General features: G+C 41.6%; 1 protein-coding gene across 4 annotated transcripts in view; it reads left to right on the forward strand.

Annotated features, from left to right (window-relative positions):
• Positions 1 to 20,854, forward strand: part of sbf2 (SET binding factor 2) — a 406,613-nt gene that overhangs the window by 340,426 nt on the left and 45,333 nt on the right. For 3 of the 4 annotated variants that reach the window (XM_052028866.1, XM_052028868.1, XM_052028865.1), the window contains exons 27-29: positions 6,142 to 6,338; positions 9,798 to 9,935; positions 13,623 to 13,724. In XM_052028866.1, coding sequence (XP_051884826.1) covers positions 6,142 to 6,338; positions 9,798 to 9,935; positions 13,623 to 13,724 — 437 coding nt within the window. The remainder of the gene's footprint in view (positions 1 to 6,141; positions 6,339 to 9,797; positions 9,936 to 13,622; positions 13,725 to 20,854) is intronic. The other variant, XM_052028867.1, reaches the window with a different exon arrangement.

Genomic DNA, 20,854 nt, shown 5'->3' on the forward strand with positions numbered 1-20,854 from the left:
AGCCTTTGCCCATCTGAGAGGATGAATGTTTGAAGATGAAGATCTCAATCCTGGCAAAAAGCTCAGGGTCTACCGTGCAGCAGTGATTCCTGCCATCTTGTGCATGTCTGAGACATAGATTAGCTACAGAAGGTGAAGAGCGATACTATCAATGTTGTCTCTGTAAAATCCTTCGGGAGAATTAGTGAACCAATGTTAACATTCTCTCCCAGAGCAACATTCCTAGTATTGGGACACTAATTGCATTTAAACAGCTCTGAAGAGCAGGCCCCATCAGTTGCATGTCAAGTACACGACAACCAAAACGCACCTTTCCGAGCTCTGTCATGGCAAGCGATTACAAAGTTTACAGAGGTGGGTAAATGTTCTCAAAGCCTCCTTGAAGATGCATAACACCCCAGCCAACTTGTGGAAAGTCCTGGCCCTTGATAGCTCAAATAGGGGAGGAGAATTTGGGATAGCATTGAAAAAATTCCATGAATTCTTCAGCAATGTCAAGGGTCAAGGCCATCAAAGGCCAAAAACAACAAGGGTACAGAACAGCTCAGGATAAACAGTAGGAAGAGCACACCAAACTACCTATCTACCTTGCCCCATCAAGCACCACCTGCCCCACCAGCAGCAGAATCTGTTGGTTCCATCAGAAATCACTAGAGTGGAAACAAGTTCTCCTTGACCTGAGGGACTGAAGGAGAAGTATTAATTTAGTAAAGTATACTTTCATTGCATTGATGACAAAGATTACAGTGAGCTTCCCTTTGTTGTATCATTTTACTTGTAGAAGATGACTTCCATCTATTCCTTCAATATCTTAATCTCTGAATCTCAATGAAAGCTGTTGTGGACTTCTGGAAAGCTGATCAGCTGCACAGCCTCTCTTCTATCACCATTTAACTCTTGTGTTTCAGAGCCAAAAGAATGATTCAGACACTTTTGAATATACAGGTCCTCCCCCAGCTTACAAATACCCAACTTATGTACAATCCATATCTATGAATGAGCGTTTGGGAAACCAATGAGATGGATTTATCAGCTGCTGTGGGGCTGCAAGCATCTTCAGCCATGCAGGAACTCAGTCTGCGGCCGCATTTCCAAGTTGCGAACTGTTCAAGTTACAAACAGTTCAGAGGAATGAAAACCTGGGGAGTACCTGTAGTGTGGAGTATTTATTGAGTTAAGCTTTTTTAAACAACCAATGAAAAAACATCAAAGCTCGCTCATCAAAATTTGAATTAACTATTATCTGAAACCTCTACCTTAACAGAAATTTTTTCTAACCTTACTGTTGCTTCTGTAATTATAATTTAAATTGATAAACCATTGTCTTGCATACGAGAAGAAATAATCTTTCCCTATTTCATCTGTTGAAACCTGTCATAGTTGTTGAAATTTCTATTCTTCTGTGGTTCAGTGGCAGTGGTCCCAGTATCATAAGTCTTTCCTTGTAACTCTGTCCACTTCTGACATCATGAGGTTGGCCACGCTGGATCTTTATTCCTTGGAGCATAGGAGAATGAGGGGTGACCTCATTAGAAGTTCATAAAATCATGAGGGGTATGGATAAAGTGGACAGTCATAGTTTTTTCCCCAGGGTTAGGGAGTCCAAAATGAAAGGGCACAGTTACAAGATTAGAGGGGAGAGATTTAAGTGAGACCTGAGAGGTAACTTATTTACACAGAGGGTAGTGAGTATCTGGAATGAGCTGCCAGAGGAAGTGGTCAAGGCAGGTACATTTGCAACATTTAAGAGGCATTTGGATAGGTACATGGAGGGGAGGAGCCTGGAAGGTTATGGGCCGAACGCAGGCAACTGGGACTAGCAGGGAGGATGCTGTGGTCAGCATGGACCAGTTGGGCTGAAAGGCCTGTTTCCATGCTGTATTACTCTCTGACTCTATCATCTTTGTGAATCTGCACTGTGTGCTTACTACAGCTTCATCACCCTTGAAAGCTATACAATCTACGTAGAACCGATGCTTTGTACATTTGATTTCTTTCTTTTTCACTCCTTGCCCCATGTATTGGTACCAAAATCATTTTTTTAAATGACTTTACATACTGCAACATGTTTATCAGAAAATTTTGTATTAGAAACTAAGACTCTTAACCCAACCAGTTTTCTTCATGGCAAAAATGACACCAGTTCAGGGTCCTCTTGTAAATAATCATTCTCACAATGATAAAAACCTTTTCCTAGAAAACAATGTATATCCAATGGATGTATGGCAGAATTGAAGCCTTATTTTGAATGCTAATAATAAAAAATTCATCTGGATAGGAAAGGTTTAGAAGGTTATGGGGCAAACGCTGGCAAATGGGACTATCTTGGAGGGGGCTTCTTGGTCAGCATGGACCAGTTGGGCCAAAGGGCCTTTGTTCCATGCTGCATAACTCTATGACTCTAAAATCCTTGGAGTACTCAGCAGTTAGGTAGCATCAGCCATGAGAGAAATGGCATTAACATTTCAACTGATTTTAATTCTAAGCACTTGACAAAAGAGAGAAAGATGGTTATAGGAAATAATTTGAAGTGTTTTAAGCACACTTAATTGAGTTATCTTCTCTTATTTTGTGCACAATTAGCCACTTATTCAGGATTGATTCATTTTATAAAGCTTTTATTGGTGTCATAGTTTTCTGTTCACAAATCACTTTTGATTGTTACCACCTTGATTCTGATTTGCAGCTGTTTTAGAGTCATAGAGCAATACAGCATGGATACAAGCCCTTCAGCACAATTAGTCCATGCTGACCACAGTGCCCACCTAGCTAGTCCCAATTTTCTCTTAAGCCCCGGCCCTCCATGTACCTATCCAAGTGGTTCTTAAATGATACTATTGTACCCGCCTGATCCACTTGCTCTGGCAGCTCATTCCATATATTCACCACTCTCTATGTGAAAAAGTTGCCACTCAGGTCCCTTTTAAATCTTTCCCCTGTCAACCTAAACCCTATGCCCTCTAGTTTTGGACTCCCCTACCCTGGGGAAAAGACTGTTACTGTCCACCTTATCTATACCTCTCATAATTTTAAACACTTCTCTAAGGTTGCCTCTCATTCTCTTACATTCCAAGGAATAAAGAATCAGGTCCTCTAGTCCTAGCAACATCCTCGTAAATCTTTTACATTGAAAGAATCAAAAAAATGTGAATGTGATATTCAATAGTCCGTATATTTATAATATGTCATGATATTTAAATAAATAGGAACTCTGTTAGAAGTCATAGACATGTTTTAATGAAACAACTTATCAAATGCTTATTAACTGAGGGTTTTCAAATTATGTTTTGCTGTTCACATGATTTGGAAATATTAGTCCAGTGATCTATACTCTGGAAAAAGATGCAGTGAAAAACCTGGCAATTGAAGCTAGAGTTTGATAAGAAAAAGCCTGTGCTGAAATAATTGCTATATGTGGTCATCACTTTTGCAGTACTCAAATATACTCCACATGTGTACTTTATTTATTTGGACATTACTTTTATCAAGTGCATGACATTCATTGTCTGGGGACAAACTAGTGGAAGCTTGTAATGGAAAGTAGCATGACCTTTCCTTAAAATAACTTGGACATAAATAAGGTAGACCAAAAACATGACATAACTGAAATTGTTTTTTTTTAAGTTGTATAAAATAGAATGGAAAATAACTGACATGCCAAGAGTGTGAAATAGTTATGGTCTTTTTTTTTGTTTTTCCATCTGTTCTGTGAATAAGAGAGTCGCATTTTCGTTATAGCTTGCAACTTTGTTCAGTAACACAAAAAATAGAAAGATGGGGTTTCCTTACATTTTTTGGCTCCTAATTTCAAAATCAGCAAATTTTACAGAATAGTTAACTGCAAATTACATGTAAAAAGTAAATTTAAACAATATCAAGAAACAGGAATCCTCTAAACAAAAGCCATATCTGGCCTAGATGTGCTGTAACAGGCTTGCTGTATGGTCATTGCAAATTGCATATGTAATCAATTCACTTGTGGTCCGTTGTGCCAGCTTCAGATGTCCTCCAGTGCAGCTAAACAACCATCATACCTTATTTAAGATGGCATCCAGGACCAAGCTCAAGTTAGAAAAGAGTGGCAACTGGGTCTAGTTGGGACCATACAGAACACTGTATTGCAAGCTTGTGGGGTGGAGGTAAGGGGAGTAGTGCAGTGACTTGTCTATTCTAAAGCTGGCACTTTGTAGAAGAGTCTCACATTAGAGAATTTGGATCAACAATCAGTGGGGTTTGAGAATTTGAGGGATCCAAGTGGTCAGTATTGTGGATTTGCCATACAACAGAAGGTAAGAAAGGAGACTCAGCCTATTGTATCCTTGTCCAGCACTGTGCTATTAAAGCCTTATTTTTCCAAGGTGGATTCAATTCCCCAATCTCACAAGTTTTACACAGGATATGACACCATTTGAAGACACAAATTGTTGGGTAGTTCCATGTCAAATTTCTTGAGTGATATAAAATACCCCAGAAATGGTTGTTATTATGTTTCACTTTGAGATTGAAAGTAGACTTTTCAGTCTCCTGTAGTTGTTGCTGGAATATAATGATTTGCATCCACCTGCTCATTGGCTGGAGATTTGCAACTAGACTGTGTATAAGGCCATACGCATGTTACCTCCATGCTGTTTTTATATAGCTTTGGTAACAGAGTAAGGAATCGATTGATACCCACATTTCGTAATTTGCAACTGTTTCTGGGCACTCTGCTGATTTAATATTACTGGCACTAGTGAAACATTTTCTGGGTAAAACTTGGCAAACTTGAAACTCCAGAATAGGATTCAATGTTTCCGACTGGTAATTTCACACTAAGTTTGTACACTAAAGGCCTTCTTTCTGGCCTGCCTATTTTAATTTGTAAAAACTTAATAATCTTAACATCTCAGTAAAATTCATGCATTGAGCCATGTTTCTGGTTCAACAAGCAGCTTCCACCAAAAGGTATGTGGATTTTGGGTAAAATTTGAACTTGAAAATAGGAATGGTCCTCCTTGTTGCTGATTTGCAACCTGCCGTTTCCTGTACTCATCCCTTCTCCCAAAATGGTCTAATAACTCCCTCCCACGCCATGCATTTGGGTGACTTCCAACTTGGTAAACTGACTGGCTTCAATCTTTTTTAAATTGGGAAGCTGCCTGTGAAGTGGCAAAGGGCTCAGCACTTCATCCAGATATCATTAATGAGACTTCAGCCCTAGAAATACCCAGCCTACAAAATCCAAATCAAATGTTCAACAGTTTTCAGTGAGTAGAAATGCAAAGATGCCTATAGTACTAGCAAAGCTTTTATAATTATTTTAAAATTTTCTTTTACATATAAATGGAAATCATGCTGTCACCACTGTGGAGATAATACAACTAGCTTCTGAAAACCCGAGTCCCTTCAACACTAGACAGTACCAATAGTATGACATTACCTTTCAGCATCAGCATGCCAGATATTTAAAGGCAGCACTGATACCTGAAGTGAGTTAAAGATTCGGCATTGCTATTGACAAATTTGAGGGCTTTATATTTTGTATTAAATTGGGATGATGTGGGAGCCTGAGCAAATGACCTGATGCTGCCATCTAGTGGATTTATGTTTTATTTTTCATACTGGAGTTGTAAAAGGTGGGCAAGGTATTGATATAAGACAAAAGAAACTGATCCAACTGTGATGCTGGAACGAGAATGATACTGTATCCTTTATTGTGGATAAAGAGAACATGTTTAACTGTGATAAATGGATTGGGACAGTTGTAAAGTAGATTGTTAAAAATCAGATGAGACCCACCTGGAAACAGAGTTGTGGTGCTCTTCAAATTTCAGAATCTTCGCTAAATAGGTAAGATTTCTGTCCATTCTCATATTGCACAGAAATACACAATGGGGTGAGGACTTAGAGATTGACTATCTGGCTGCAATCTCTTCCTCAAGAACACCAAATTACCAATTTACCAAATTCACCCTGGATTTTCAATTCAAAAGTGGCAGGGATAACCTCACCAAGAAAGTAAACTGTGCTGAGTACTTTTTCACGCAGAACAAACAACTAAAATATGATTTGGGTCCTTTGAAATTTTTGCTGAGTAGCAGAATTTATACTCTGCATCGCTAAAACTCCATTAAGTAGCTGATTACACTTTTATTTTAATAGTTATCCTGGACTCCTGGTTGTGCCTCAATCTGTACTGGATAGCAGCTTACAAAAAGTTGCACGCTGTTATCGCCACAACAGACTGCCAGTAGTGTGTTGGAAACACTACAAGACAAAAGCTGTTCTGCTGCGCTCTGGTGGATTCCATGGAAAGGGAGTTGTGGGGCTTTTCAAATCCCAGAATCCACACTCTGCTGGTAAGATTTCTATCCATGCTCATATTGCACACCAATGCACTTTGACCTTTAAAAGACATCTTCAGAAACAGGACACAGTTAATATTCATTACTTAGATGCAACTTCAATCCATTTCAATATCTTTGATCTCTCAATGCAAAATGAGGACTGTCTCTTGGTTAGCATTATGTAAAAGTTCAAATTATTTAACTGAAATGGAAGTATATTTTCATTTCAAATGACATTTTTCTCTTTCCTCATTCCCATGATTTCTGCACTATCCACCTCAGGTATTGTAGCCAATTAAACACAAATGCTGTTATCCAAAGGTACAGAGAGCTAGGTAATGTTAGAGATCTGGAAGAATACAAGGCTAAAAGGAAGGAACTTAAGAAAGAGATTAGGAGAGCCAGAAGGGGACATGAGAAGGCCTTGGCGGACAGGATTAAGGAAAACCCCAAGGCATTCTACAAATATGTGAAGAGTAAGAAGATGAGATGCGAAAGGATAGGGCCTATCAACTGCAGCAGTGGGAAAGTGTGTATGGATCCGGAAGAAATAGTGGAGGTACTTAATGAATACTTTACGTCAGTATTCACTACGGAAAAGGATCTAGGGGATTGTAGTGGGGACATGCAGCAGCCTGAGAAGCTTGAGCATGTAGATATTAGAAAAGAGGTGGTGCTGAAACTTTTGGAAAGCATTAAGTTAGATAAGTCACCGGGACCGGATGAGATGTACCCCAGGTTGCTGTGGGAGGCGAGGGAGGAGATTGCGGAGCCTCTGACGATGATCTTTGCATCGTCAATGGAGACAGGAGAGGTTCTGGAAGATTGGAGGGTTGTGGATGTTGTTCCCTTATTCAAGAAGGGGAGTAGGGATAGCCCAGAGAATTATAGACCAGTGAGTCTTACCTCAGTAGTTGGTAAGCTGATGGAGAAAATCCTGAGAGGCAGGACTTATGAACATTTGGAGAGGTATAATATGATTAGGAATAGTCAGCATGGCTTTGTCAAGGGCAGGTCCTGCCTTATGAGCCTGATTGAATTCTTTGAGTATGTGACTAAGCACATCGATGAAGGGAGAGCAGTAGATGTAGTGTATGTGGATTTCAGCAAGGCGTTTCATAAGGTACCCCATGCAAGGCTTATGGAGAAGGTGAGGAGACATGAGATCCAAGGGGACATTGCAGTGTGGATCCAGAACTGGCTGGCCCACAGAAGGCAAAGAGTGGTTGTTGAAGGGTCGTATTCTGAGTGGAGGTCGGTGACCAGTGGTGTACCTCAGGGGTCTGTACTGGGACCCTTGCTCTTTGTGATTTTTATAAACGACCTGGATGAGGAAGTGGAGGGATGGGTTAGTAAGTTTTATGGATGACACCAGGGTTGGGGGTGTTGTGGATGGTTTGGAGGGCTGTCAGAGGTTACAGAGGGACATAGATAGGATGCAAAGTTGGGCTGAGAAGTGGCAGGTGCAGTTCAACCCAGATAAGTGTGAAGTGGTTCATTTTAGTAGGTCAAATATGTTGGCGGAATATAGTATTAATGGTAAGACTCTTGGCAGTATGGAGGATCAGAGGGATCTTGGGGTCCGAGTCCATTGGACGCTCAAAGTGGCTGTGCAGGTTGACTCTGTGGTTAAGAAGGCATATGGCGTATTGTCCTTCATCAATCGGGGAATTGAATTTAGGAGCCGAGAGGTATTATTACAACTATATAGGTCCCTGGTCAGACCCCACTTGAAGTATTGTGCTCAGTTCTGGTCACCTCACTACAGGAAAGATGTGGAAGCCATAGAGAGGGTACAGAGGAGATTTACAAGGATGCTGCCTGGAATGCGGAGCATGACTTATGAAAGCAAGCTGAGGAAAATCGGCCTTTTCTCCTTGGAGAGACGGAGGATGAGGGGGGACCTGATAGAGGTGTATAAGATGATGAGAGGTATTGATCGGGTAGATAGTCAGAGGCTTTTCCCCGGGGCTGAAATGGTGGCCACAAGAGGACATAGGTTTAAGGTGCTGGGGAGTAGATATAGAGGAGATGTCAGGGGTAAGTTTTTTACTCAGAGAGTGGTGAGTGCGTGGAATGGGCTGCCAGAAACAGTGGTGGAGGTGGATATGATAGGGTCTTTCAAGAGACTGTTAGATAGGTACATGGAGCTGAATAAAATAGAGGGCTATGGGTAAGCCTAGTAATTTCTAGGGTAGGGACATGTTCGGCACAGCTTTGTGGGCCGAAGGGCCTGAATTGTGCTGTAGTTTTTCTATGTTTCTATGTCTATGTTTCTAATCATTCAGCCATCAGGGGAAAAGATTTCTGTGCTACCTGGACAGTATTGTTTAAGAATTAGGTTTCAACTGTTTTGGTTCTGTTAAGCTGTTGTCATACTTAGTGCTAATGATCACTTATTTCCTAGAACCATAGAAAACTACAGCACAGAAAACGGGCCATTCGGCCCTTCTAGTCTGTGCTGAAACATTACTCTGCTAGTCCCATTTACCTGCCCCCAGCCCATACCCCTCCAGACCTCTCTCGTCCATGTATCTATCCAATTTACTCTTAAAAGTTAAGAGCGAGCCCACATTTACCACATCAGATGGCAGCCCATTCCACACTCCCACCACTCTTTGAGTGAAGAAGTTCCCTCTAATGTTCCCCCTAAACCTTTCCCCTTTCACCCTAAACCCTCTGCAAGACATTGTGAGATTGGCCAGAATTAGGTTTGAAATAGCACCAACATGGTCTACCCCTGAAATATGCACTAAAACAGGACCTGTACATTTCCGACTGGGAGCTGCAGAGATCCATTGCTATTGATGTGACTTTGCTAAGCTACGCTAAGCTCAGGAAAGTTTGACAGACCTTAAACGACCTAGCACTGTGGCAACTACTGAAAGCTGCATAAAAGGTTGCCAAAGAGTTAAGGACAAAGGCTGTAGAGGAAGGATCAGTACATGTGGCCACATCTACACATTCCATTGTCCTGAAGGAGTCGCTTGGCGTAAGGTACAGGATGATCAATGAGGCAGAGATTGCAGCATGATGCACAAAAGTGAATAAAAATAACAAGCCAAAGGCAATGAATAAGCAAGGAAAAGTGATTGGAAAAATATTTTGACATGTGGAATCTGAGTCCAGCAGATGTTTTGGTCAATACAACAATGTCAGAATGGAGTCACTTAACTCTGTGTCACAGTGTGAATTTCAGTGCCATGTGCTGTTTGTGTTTTTTGACTGTTCTACAAAAATTGTAGGTTGCAGCAAGGGCAGAAGTAGACATTCTGTGAAAAGTGGCATCATTGTTTATGTACCTCACACTGGGGAAATGCCAGGCATGCTAACGTGAATAATGCATGAATGTGCTTGGTTCTTTTTAGCCTACTGTAATATTCTACATGCAGCTCCATCATTAGTCACTTTGATTATCAGTGAATTTTCTTGGTATTTTCTGTGTGACATTATTTTTGTTTTTCCATTTAGCTCCTGCATCCACAGAATCATCAAGTAGCATTGAACAAGAAAAATACCTACAAGCATTGCTGAATGCAGTACCCAACTTATCCAAAATGAATGGCTGCAACACACTTACTGGGCATCCCAACATCATTCTTTCTCCAGGTGCAGTTGCATTAAAAGTACTCATTTGTTATGATAGGTGATGCAAAGAGTTTAAACAAATTATAATTTTGTTGGGTTAACCAGTTTTTTCTCCTCATAGGAACATTGGGAAATCACGTGCTCTCCCTTTGTAATGCTCCAGGCTGTTACAGAATATTATTTGGAGATCCATTGATTGGCACTCCAGTATACCATCCACATGCCCACGTAGCAAGATCAGGGTTTTAATGTGTTTGAATTATAGTCTAAGATGTTTCTTGCAACATGAAAAATAGCATCTGATTGTGAAATCGTTCTTTAGAACAATCATCCTGTTGTGTTTCTTTTTAATTTAAATAAATCCAAAATTATGAATACCGGTTTAATGAAAGAGGAATCTTTTGATCGTAATTTGCTCAGTGGAATTTACCAGTAATGGGGTCATTTAAATGTAATTGTAATATGAACATACGTGATTTGGAAAGCATAACTGCTAGACAGATTATGTTGAACTAATCAAATCATGAATCAAATCATGCATCCAGTCTATGTTTCATTCTTGCGCAACATAATCAAACACCCCTCACTTCAGTTCACATATATATCTTCGTATACTTTGCCTGAACTTGTAGATTTCTTCATTTCTAGTCTTGGCATTTGAAATATCAAGCAATTTATCAAGGATAAAGATGCATTTTAAAGACTAATTTTGCCTTGTAGTTTTTATCTATTATTTTAAAAAGAAGTCCAGAAAATTGTTGATTTTCTGCTGAGCCACATTTCCAATGTTCTGACATTTTTTAATCCTTTATTCAAGTGATTTTCAACCACAGATAAACAGTGAGGCATCAGTCGACCTTGTTTGTCTTACTGTATCCACAGGGAATGCTGATCAGGACTAGCAACTTTGATAAATTTTCTTCTTCCTAACACCAGAGTTTGTGAATCAAATTCAGTCATTCCTGAACTGAGATTAGCTAACTCAGTATAGAATAAAAGTTGAAGTCCTAAATTGGAGCAAGGTTAATTTTGATGGCATTAGCCAGGAAATTGCGAAGGTTGATTGGGAGAGGCTGCTAGCAAGTAAAGGGACATCTGGCAAATGTTGAGGGCCAACATCTTCCTGTTAGAGTGAAGGGCAAGGCCGATAGGAAAAGGGATCAGAATCTGATTTATTATCATTGTGTTGTGTGTATGATGTGAAATTTGTTGTTTTGCGGCAGCAGTACAATGCAAATATATAAAATTGCTATAAATTACAAAAATAAATAAATAGTGCAAAAAAAAGGAATAATGAGGTAGTGTTCATGGACCGTTCAGAAATCTGATGGCAGAAGGGAAGAAGCTGTTTCTGAATTGTTGAGTGTGGGTCTTCAGGGTCCTCTTCTCGTTACACCTCAGTGGTGTAACGAGAAGAGGGCATGCCCCAGATGGTGAAGGTCCTGACTGTTGGATGCTGCCTTCTTGATGTCCTCAGTGGTGGAGAGGGTTGTGCCCGTGGTGGAGAGGGTTGTGCCCATGATGGAGCTGGCTGAGTCTACAATCCTCTGCAGCCTCTTATGATCCTGTGCACTGGAGCCTCCATACCAGACTGTGATGCAACCAGTCAGAATGCTCTCCACCATACATCTTTAGAAATTTAGAAATCTATAGAAATATAGAAAGAATCCCCGGTTGTCAAGGAATATTGAGGCATATGTCAGGTATGGGCAGCTGGGATCAAGCGAATCACCTGAGGAGTATAATGGATGTAGGAATACACCAAAGAAGAAATCAGAAGGGCAAAAAGGGGACATGATATTTACTTGGCAGTTAAGGTAAAGGTGAATCCTGTGAGATTCTATAAGTATATTAAGAGCAAAAGGGTAAAGAGGGAGAGAATAGGACCCTTCAGGATCAATGTGGCTGTCTATGTGTGGAGTCATGGGTGATGGGCAAGATCTTAAATATTTCTCATCTGTATTTACCTTGGAAATGGCCATGGGAAGTAGGGAATTCAGGGAATTGCACTGAAATACATCAATATTACAAAAGAAGTATTGGTGGTCTCGGGGCACATAAAGGTGAATCAATCCCTAGCGCCTGATCCAGTGTATCCTAGGGTGTTGTGGGAAGCAAGGGATGAAATTGCTGAGTCCATGACAGATATTTCTCTGTCTTCCTTAGCCATGAGTGAGGTGGGTGACAAATGTTGTGCCTTTATTTAAAAAGGGCTGCAAACAGCAAACCCGGGAACTGCAGGCAGGTGAGCTTAACATCAATGGTGGGAAAATTAGCAGAGGGGATTCTGACAGACAGAATCTATCTGCATTTGAAAAAGCAAGGACTTATTAGGGATAATCAGCATCGTTTTGTGCATGGGAAATCATCTCAGGAATTTGATTCAGTTTTTTGAAGAGGTGACCAAGAGGATTAATGAGGGTAGGATGGTAGATGTTGTCTGCATGCTCTTCAACAAGGTTTTTGACAAGGTCCCACGGAGTAGCCTGGTCTGGAAAGTGACATCACATGGGATCCCGGCTGAGCTAACCAGTTGGATACAAAATTGGCTTGATGGTTGGTTTCAGAGGGTAGTGGAGGGTTGTTTTTCAGATTTGATGCCTGTGATCAGTGGTTATATTAACAACTTGGATGAGAATGTAGGTGACGTGATAGGAAGTTTGTAGATGACACCAAAATTGGTGGTATGGGGGACAATGAAAAGGTTACAACATGATCTAGATCAACTGGGGAAGTGGGCCAAGGAATGGCAGATGGAATTTAACTCCGACTAGTGTGAAGAGATGCATTTTGCGAAGCTAAACCAGGGCAGGACATGCACAGTGAATGGCAGGGCGCTGGGGAGTGTTGTAGAACAGAAAGGCCTCAGGGTACAAGTACATAGTTCCCTGAAAATGGCAACATGGGTTCACAAGGTGGTGAAGGTGGCATTTGGCATGCTTGCCTTCAACGGAAGAGGCATTGAGTACAAGAGTTAGACATCATGCTACAGCTGTACAAGACGTTAATGAGACTGCACCTTAATATTGTGTGCAGATCGGGTTGCCATGCTATAGGAAGGATGTGGATAAGCTAGAGCGGAATCAGAAGAGATTTACAAGGATGTTGCTGGGACTAGATGCCTTGAGTTTTAAGGAGCGACTGGATAGGCTGGGACTTGTTTTCCCTGGAGCAAAGGAGGCTGAGGGATGACTATATCGAGGTTCATAAAATCATAAGGAGCAAAGATAAGGTGGATGATCACAGTCTTTTTCCCAAGGTAGGGGAGTCTAAAACTGGAGGACAGATTTAAGGTGAGAGGAGAAGGATTAAAAGGGGTCCTGAGGGGCAAGTTTTTCACACAGAGGGTGCTGGGTACATGAAATGAGCTGCCAGAGGAATTGGTAGAAGCAGGTACAATTATAACATTTAAAAGACATTTGGACAGGTTCATGAATAGGAAAGTTTTAGAGGGATATGTGTCAAATGCAAACAAATGGGACTAGCTCAGGAAGGCACTTTATCGTCATGGATGAGTTGGGCAGAAGAGCCTGTTTCCGTACTGCATAACTCCATAACTCCAGATATTGAATCTGGGGCTTTCCTGGTCTGTGTGATTTATCTGTTGAATGGACAAACCATTGAGTCATCAAAACAGATTTTGTTTTCCTTTATATGGAATCTTGTAAATGGTTGAATCAAACGCAAACTGCTAAAATTGTTTTTTAGATACGCCCATTGACAAACGATCTTCTCGAGCAACCAGTGTAGTAAAGCAGGTGGTCCCGACACATTTGGATGTGCATCTTCCAAACAGTTTTACACGTGGAGGTTGGTCATGTTACATTCCAATCTTTTCTCAAAGTTCAGGTTCAAAAAGTTCACAGGCTATTTAAAAAGTCTTCCCTGCTGTGTTCCATTGCTTAAATATGAGATTATGAAATCACAGAAAATAAAGGTAAATGTGTTAGCATAGGTTGACTTAACTCTGTAGTTAGTTCTTGATTTCCGCACCATTGCTAAGGGATAGTGTGCTTCAGGTAAGGAAAGAAAATCAGTCTTATCCGCCGCATTAAATAGAACAGTTATCTTGTCCACAGAAACCTTGGTTGGAAGTTAGTAAGATGCAAATGGAATATAGCTCAAGAAGAGGAGCAAGAAAATTCGTGATTTTTTTTTACGCTGATAAGAAATAGTAACAAAAATAAGTGAACTACCAAGATCATTTGCTGCGTTCGCTTAAACTTTAGCATGCTTTACTGTAAGCAATGTGTTCATTTTCAGCTATCTTTTTATCAGTTTCTTTGAGTATAGATGTGCCTTCTGAACTCAGTTGTTTTGAGGAAAACAACTCAGCAGAGCATGCCTTGGCCCTCCTGTCTGCGATGTGGACAGTGTTGTTTGTGTTCAGCATAAGCTCGGCTAACCTGGCTATTATGATAAAATCAGCTGTGCTCAAGCTTATATTGATGTTAGAGAAGACTGGTTAATGATCACAAGATCACAAGACAAAGGAGCAGAAGTAGGCCATTCGGCCCGTCGAGTCTGCTCTATGAGCTAAACTAAAACTATTCCTATCTAGCCTCAATTTCCGGCCTTATCTCCATATCCCTTGATACCTTGACTTTAAGGGCAGCATGGTAGCGTAGCGATTAGCACGACGCTATTACAGCACCAGCGATCGGGGTTCAATTCCCGTCGCTGTCTGTAAGGAGTTTGTACGTTCTCCCATGTCTGCGTGGGTTTCCGCCGGGTGCTCCGGTTTGCTCCCACATTCTAAAGATGTACAGGTAGGTTAATTTGGGGTTTATAATGGGCGGCGCGGATTCGTTGGGCCAGAAGGGCCTGTTACCATGCTGTAAATAAAATTTATAAAAATTTATTTAAATTTAATTAGATACCTATCTATCTCCTCCTTAAACGCCTCCAATGATCGGGCCTCCACAGCTGTACATGGCAAAGAATTCCATAATTTCACTACCCTATGGTTAAAGAAATTTCTCCTCATCTCTGTTTTAAACCGGTACCCTCTAATTCTAAGATTGTGCCCTCTGGTCCTGGACTCACCCAACAAGGGAAACAGCTTAGCCACATCTACTCTATCCAGTCCTTTCAACATTCTAAATGTTCCTATAAGGTCCCCTCTCATTCTTCTGTACTCCAGTGAGTACAGTCCAAGAGCCGACAAACGCTCATCGTATGTAAGCCCTTTCATTCCAGGAATCGTCCTCGTAAAATCTCCTCTGAACCTTCTCCAACATCAGTACATCCTTCCTAAGATAGGGGGCCCAAAACTACACACAGTATTCTAAATGAGGCCTCACCAGTGCCCCATAGAGCCTCATCAACACTTCCCTACTTTTATACACTATACCTCTCGAAATGAATGCCAACATAGCATTCGCTTTCTTTACCGCCGATTCGACCTGGTGGTTAACCTTCAGGGTATCCTGCACGAGTACCCCCAAGTCCCTTTGTACTTCTGTACTTTGAATTTTCTCCCCATCTAGATAATAATCTGCCCGTTTATTTCTTTTTCCAAAGTGTACAATGGCATATTTCTCAACATTGAATCTCATCTGCCATTTCTTTGCCCATTCTCCTAAACTATCTAAATCTCTCTGCAACCTTCCTGTTTCTTCGATACTCCCTACTCCATCATCGAAATCATTAATGTACGAAGTAAAAAGAAGCGGCCCCAACACCGACCCCTGCGGAACACCACTAGTAACCGGTAGCCAACCAGAACAGGATCCTTTTATTCCCACCCTTTGCTTTCTGCCTACCAGCCAATGCTCCACCCATTCTACTATCCTACCTGTAATTCCATGAGCTCTCACCTTATTAATCAGCCTCTTGTGCGGCATCTTGTCGAAGGCCTCTTGAAAGTCTAAATACACAACATCCACAGCCTCTCCCTTATCCACCCTACCTGAGATTTCCTCAAAAAACTCCAATAGGTTGGTCAGGCAGGATCTTCCCTTCACGAAACCATGCTGGCTTGGACCTATCTTGCCTTGCACTTCTAGGTATTCCATAACTTCTTCCTTGAGGATCGATTCCAATATCTTTCCCACCACCAATGTCAGACTAATAGGTCTGTAATTTCCTTTATGCTGCCTCCCACCTTTCTTATACAGCAAAACTACATTTGCGACCCTCCAGTCCTCCGGAACCATGCTGGAGTCTATTGATTCCTGGAAAATTATCGCCAATGCCTCCGCAATCTCTAAAGCCACCTCCTTCAGAACCCGGGGATGCACCTCTTGGTCTACAATTCTCTCATGAAGCCAATACTGCTAGGATCTTGCCAAGCTTCAGAAGGCAACCAAGAATATGTCAAACTATGAACTAGTGTCTGAAAAGGTGACCGACGGCAACACTAATGTCTTGATTCTCATGTTGAGAATAAGTGTTGACTTTAATTTTCGGACATTGAAGGCAAGATGTGCTTGTGGGTAAAGGGCGAGATCTTAGATGTGCAGAAATATAGCTAAAGTTTATTTTGCAAAAAATCCATTAAGTTTAAAAGGATATTATCTAAAAGAATACAGAGAAAGGATAAGGAAAACAACGTATGTTTAAGTAGGTTAAAATAAGCAAGACAATATGAAGGCCCAAAATTCTGATTGGGGCATTGCACCAACAGGGCTGAGGCAGATGTAAGGACTTCCACCTTGATGTCATTAGTATCAGACTATTATATATTACTGTAAGATATTGAGGGGAAAGGCAGAGACCTAATCCTGCAGCAGGATTTGGAACCAAATAAACACTGGAAGCACCAAAGTAAGTAGATAACCTGAGCAGCAGGGAGGAAAGCCTAGCTGAAGGGATCTTATGCAGGATGTTAGGGATAAATATGTCCCGGTGAGGCAGAGAAGGAATGGCAGGGTGAAGGAGCCGTGGGTGACGAGAGAGGTTGAATGACTAGTTAGGGAGAAGAAGGTAGCGTACATAAGGTATAAGCAGCAAAGTTCAGACAGGGCCTGTGAGGAATATAGAGTAGCGAGGAAGAAACAAGAAAGGGCTGAGGAGAGCTAGAAGGGGCCATGAAAAGGCATTGGCTAGTAAGGTTAAGGAAAATCCTGAGGCCTTTTTCACCTACGTGAAGGGTAGGAGGATGGCTAGGGTAAAGGTAGGTCTGATTAAAGACAAAGGTGGGAGAATGTGCCTGGAGGCGGCAGAAGTGGGAGAAGTTCTCAATGAATACTTCTCTTCGGTACTCACCAAGGAGAGGGGTCTTGATGACGCGGAAGGGAGTCTGGTAAGGGTAATGTTCTCGAGGTTGTAGATATCAAGAGAGAGGATGTGTTGAAGTTGTTAAATAATATCAAGATGGATAAATCTCTGGGGCCTGACGGGATTTTCCCCAGGCTGCTTCGAGAGGCGAGGGAGGAGATTGCTGAACCGCTGGTAAGGATCTTTGAGTCCTCGTTGTCCACGGGGATGGTGCCGGAGGATTGGAGGGTGGCGAATGTTGTCCCCTTGTTCAAAAAAGGTAGTAGGGATAGTCCAGGGAATTACAGACCGGTGAGCCTTACGTCTGTGGTGGGTAAGCTGTTAGAAAGGGATAGGATCTATGAACACCTGGAGAATCATGGACTGATTAGGGACAGCCAGCATGGATTTGTGAAGGGAAGATCTTGCCTCACAAGCCTGATAGAGTTCTTTGAGGAGGTGACGAGGAAGATTGATGAGGGTAGTGCGGTGGATGTGGTCTATATGGATTTTAGTAAGGCGTTTGATAAGGTACCTCATGGTAGGCTTCTTCAGAAGGTCAGAGGCCAAGGGATCCAGGGAAGCTTGGCTGTGTGGATTAGGAATTGGCTTGCCTGTAGAAAGCAGAGGGTTGTGGTGGAAGGAGTGCCCTCGGATTGGAGGGCAGTGACTAGTGGTGTCCCGCAGGGATCGGTTCTGGGACCTCTACTTTTTGTGATATTTATAGATGACTTAGATGAGGGGGTGGAAGGCTGGGTTAGTAAGTTTGCGAACGACACTAAGATCGGCGGTGTTGTGGATAGTGTGGAGGGCTGTCGGAACTTACAGAGGGATATTGATAGGATGCAGAGCTGGGCTGACAAGTGGCAGATGGAGTTCAATCCGGAGAAGTGTGAGGTGGTACACTTTGGAAGGACAAACTCCAGGGCAGAGTACAGGGTAAATGGCAAGGTACTTGGCAGTGTAGAGGAGCAGAGGGATCTGGGGGTTCATATTCACAGTTCACTGAAAGTTGCCTCACAGGTGGATAGAGCAGTTAAGAAGGCCTATGGGATGTTAGCTTTCATAAATCGTGGGATTGAGTTTAAGAGCCGCGAAGTGATGATGCAGCTTTACAAAACTCCAGTTAGACCACACTAAGAGTACTGTGTTCAGTTTTGGTCGCCGCATTATAGGAAGGATGTGGAGGCATTGGGGAGGGTGCAGAGGGGATTTATCAGGATGCCGCCTGGATTAGAGCGTATGGAATATGAGGAGAGGCTTAAGGTGCTAGGGCTTTATTCACTGGAAAGGAGGAGGATGAGGAGAGACATGATAGGGGTATATAAAATATTGAGAGGAATAGATAGACAGCCAGCGCCTCCTTCCCAGGGCACCAATGCTCAAGACGAGAGGGCATGGCTTTAAGGTTATGGGTGGGAGGTTCAGGGGAGATGTCAGGGGGAGGTTTTTCACCCAGAGAGTGGTTGGTGCATGGAATGCACTACCTGGGGTGGTGGTGGAGGCAGATACATTGGACAGGTTCAAGAGTTTGTTGGATAGGCACATGGAGGAATGTGAGATAGAGGGATATGTGGGAGGAAAGGTTTAGATTGTGGGTGGTTTGATGGACGGCACAATATGGTGGGCCGAAGGGCCTGTTTTGTGCTGTATGGTTCTATGGAAGAAACTCACTGCAAACTCCAAGGAGAATAACATGCTTCAAGATGCATACAAGGCAAGAGAAATGGGCTCCTAAATACTTTGGTCTCAAATACCCATCAAAAATAAGGTGCATGCTTTTTGGAGGGAAGTTGTGTAGAACTAAATATCCTCCTTGAAACTCAGGACTCAGAATAAATGTTTTTTTTAAATGAGTGGAATGCACACTTGAAAACTAGCCCTGTTTTTAAATCAACTAAAATCTCAATGGAAAAGAGCATGATATACAATTGCAATTGTAATGGGATAAACATAATCATTTATGAAAAGAATCAAAGGATTGCTCAGAACTGAGTTGGTCTTGAGTTATAAAAAGAGGTATTAAATATTATTAACAAAACTATAACATTAAAATAAATTATTTAATGGTCTTTAGTTGAATTAGTAACCTTGAAATACATGGTCTAGATGTTGAAACAAAACATATACAGCCATGTCTTTACAAAACATTGGGATGGAGCAGAAAAGCAAAAAAAGTTACACTAAAATATTTTAAATCAATAGCTAAACATTAGCAGGGATATTGTGTTCAATTCTGGGCACCACACTTAAGGAGGGATGTTAAAGTCTAGGTGAAGGTCCAGAGGAAACTCACCAGAATGGTACTGACGAGGAAGGATCAGTCATGTGGAGATACTAGAGAACCTAGCAGTGCAATGCTTAAAGGGTAGAAGGTTAGTAAGAAATTTAATAAGCATGTTCAAAGTCATTGAAGGTTTCAATGGAGTCAATTACAAGGAGCTTTTTGTTTACGTGGGAGTGTCAGAAATGAGAAGATGCAATCTTAAAATAGTTTCAAAGGTGCCAAAGGGGAAAATGATTTTTTTTTTACACACATTGAGTTATTATGAATGGCTAGAGTGGTGGAAGCAGACTCAAATAAAACTTGATAACTCCACCATGCTACCTATCCATATGTACACTACTCCCCCACACCCAAACACCTGTCCCAGCATCCTGAAATTCAAGTCTGTCTTTTGTTATGAAAGTATGTTTGGAATTTTGTGCAGTGTAAGACAAAGTTCTTTCTGTATTTAACTGCTGAACTATAATGGCATCTTATACAGATCTAATCTGCGACATGAAGGAAATTGCAGAGTCTGAGGAGGAAATACCACTGATTCGCCATTTCCTTTGGTATAGTTTATTGTGTTTGCCTCAGTCATTTCCTCTTCCACTCCTTCATCTCTTTTTTTCCTGTTCTAAATTCTTTATTAGCACATACGTCAGTTGACATGACATACAAGGCAAGACCTTTGTGACGTAAGTGTTTATAGTATTTGCTTGCAAGAACTGGAAAGGAGATTGTGTTGTCTTCATGTGGACAGCAAAAAATTGCTTCAGTCCAAACTTTTATTTTGCAGTGCACTTACATTCTGGAAGAAGGCCCTTTGGTCCAACAGGTTTCTGCTCCACGTGAGCAACATCACACTTTTCGATTTCTTTTTCCCTTCTGCTTTTTTCCCCTAAACTGCATCTATTCTTCTTACTTCAACTATAACCAATGGCAAGGAACATACAAATTAGAAGCAACAGAAGGCGACACAGTCTCTCGAACCTGCTGCATTATTTAATAAGGTTATGGCTGTTCTGATTATGATATCAACTCCGCATTCATGTCTACCCATTGTAACCTTTCATCCACTTCGTTATCATTTTTTTATCTTCCACTGCTTTAAACATTTTCAAAGACTCCTCTTCCACAACTGGCAGAGGAAGCAAGTTCCAAATACCCTCAGAGAGAGAATTTCACCCCATCTCTGCCTTTAAGTTGGTGAACCCTTATTTTTAAACAGTGGCCCCTATTCCTGTATTCACCCACAGGACCAAACATCCTCTCCATGTCCATGCTGTCCAGGCTCGTCAGGATCTTGTATGTTTCAATCATATCCCCTCTCACTCTTTCAAACTCCTGCAGGCACAAACCTTGTCTGTCCACCCTTTCCTCGTAAGACAACTAGTAAGCCTTCACTGAACTGCTTCCAATGCATTAACATCTCTCCTTATTTACTGTATTATGATCATATTGTACGTAATAC

This window comes from Pristis pectinata, chromosome 14 (assembly GCF_009764475.1).
Source record: "Pristis pectinata isolate sPriPec2 chromosome 14, sPriPec2.1.pri, whole genome shotgun sequence".
Taxonomy (NCBI): domain Eukaryota; kingdom Metazoa; phylum Chordata; class Chondrichthyes; order Rhinopristiformes; family Pristidae; genus Pristis; species Pristis pectinata.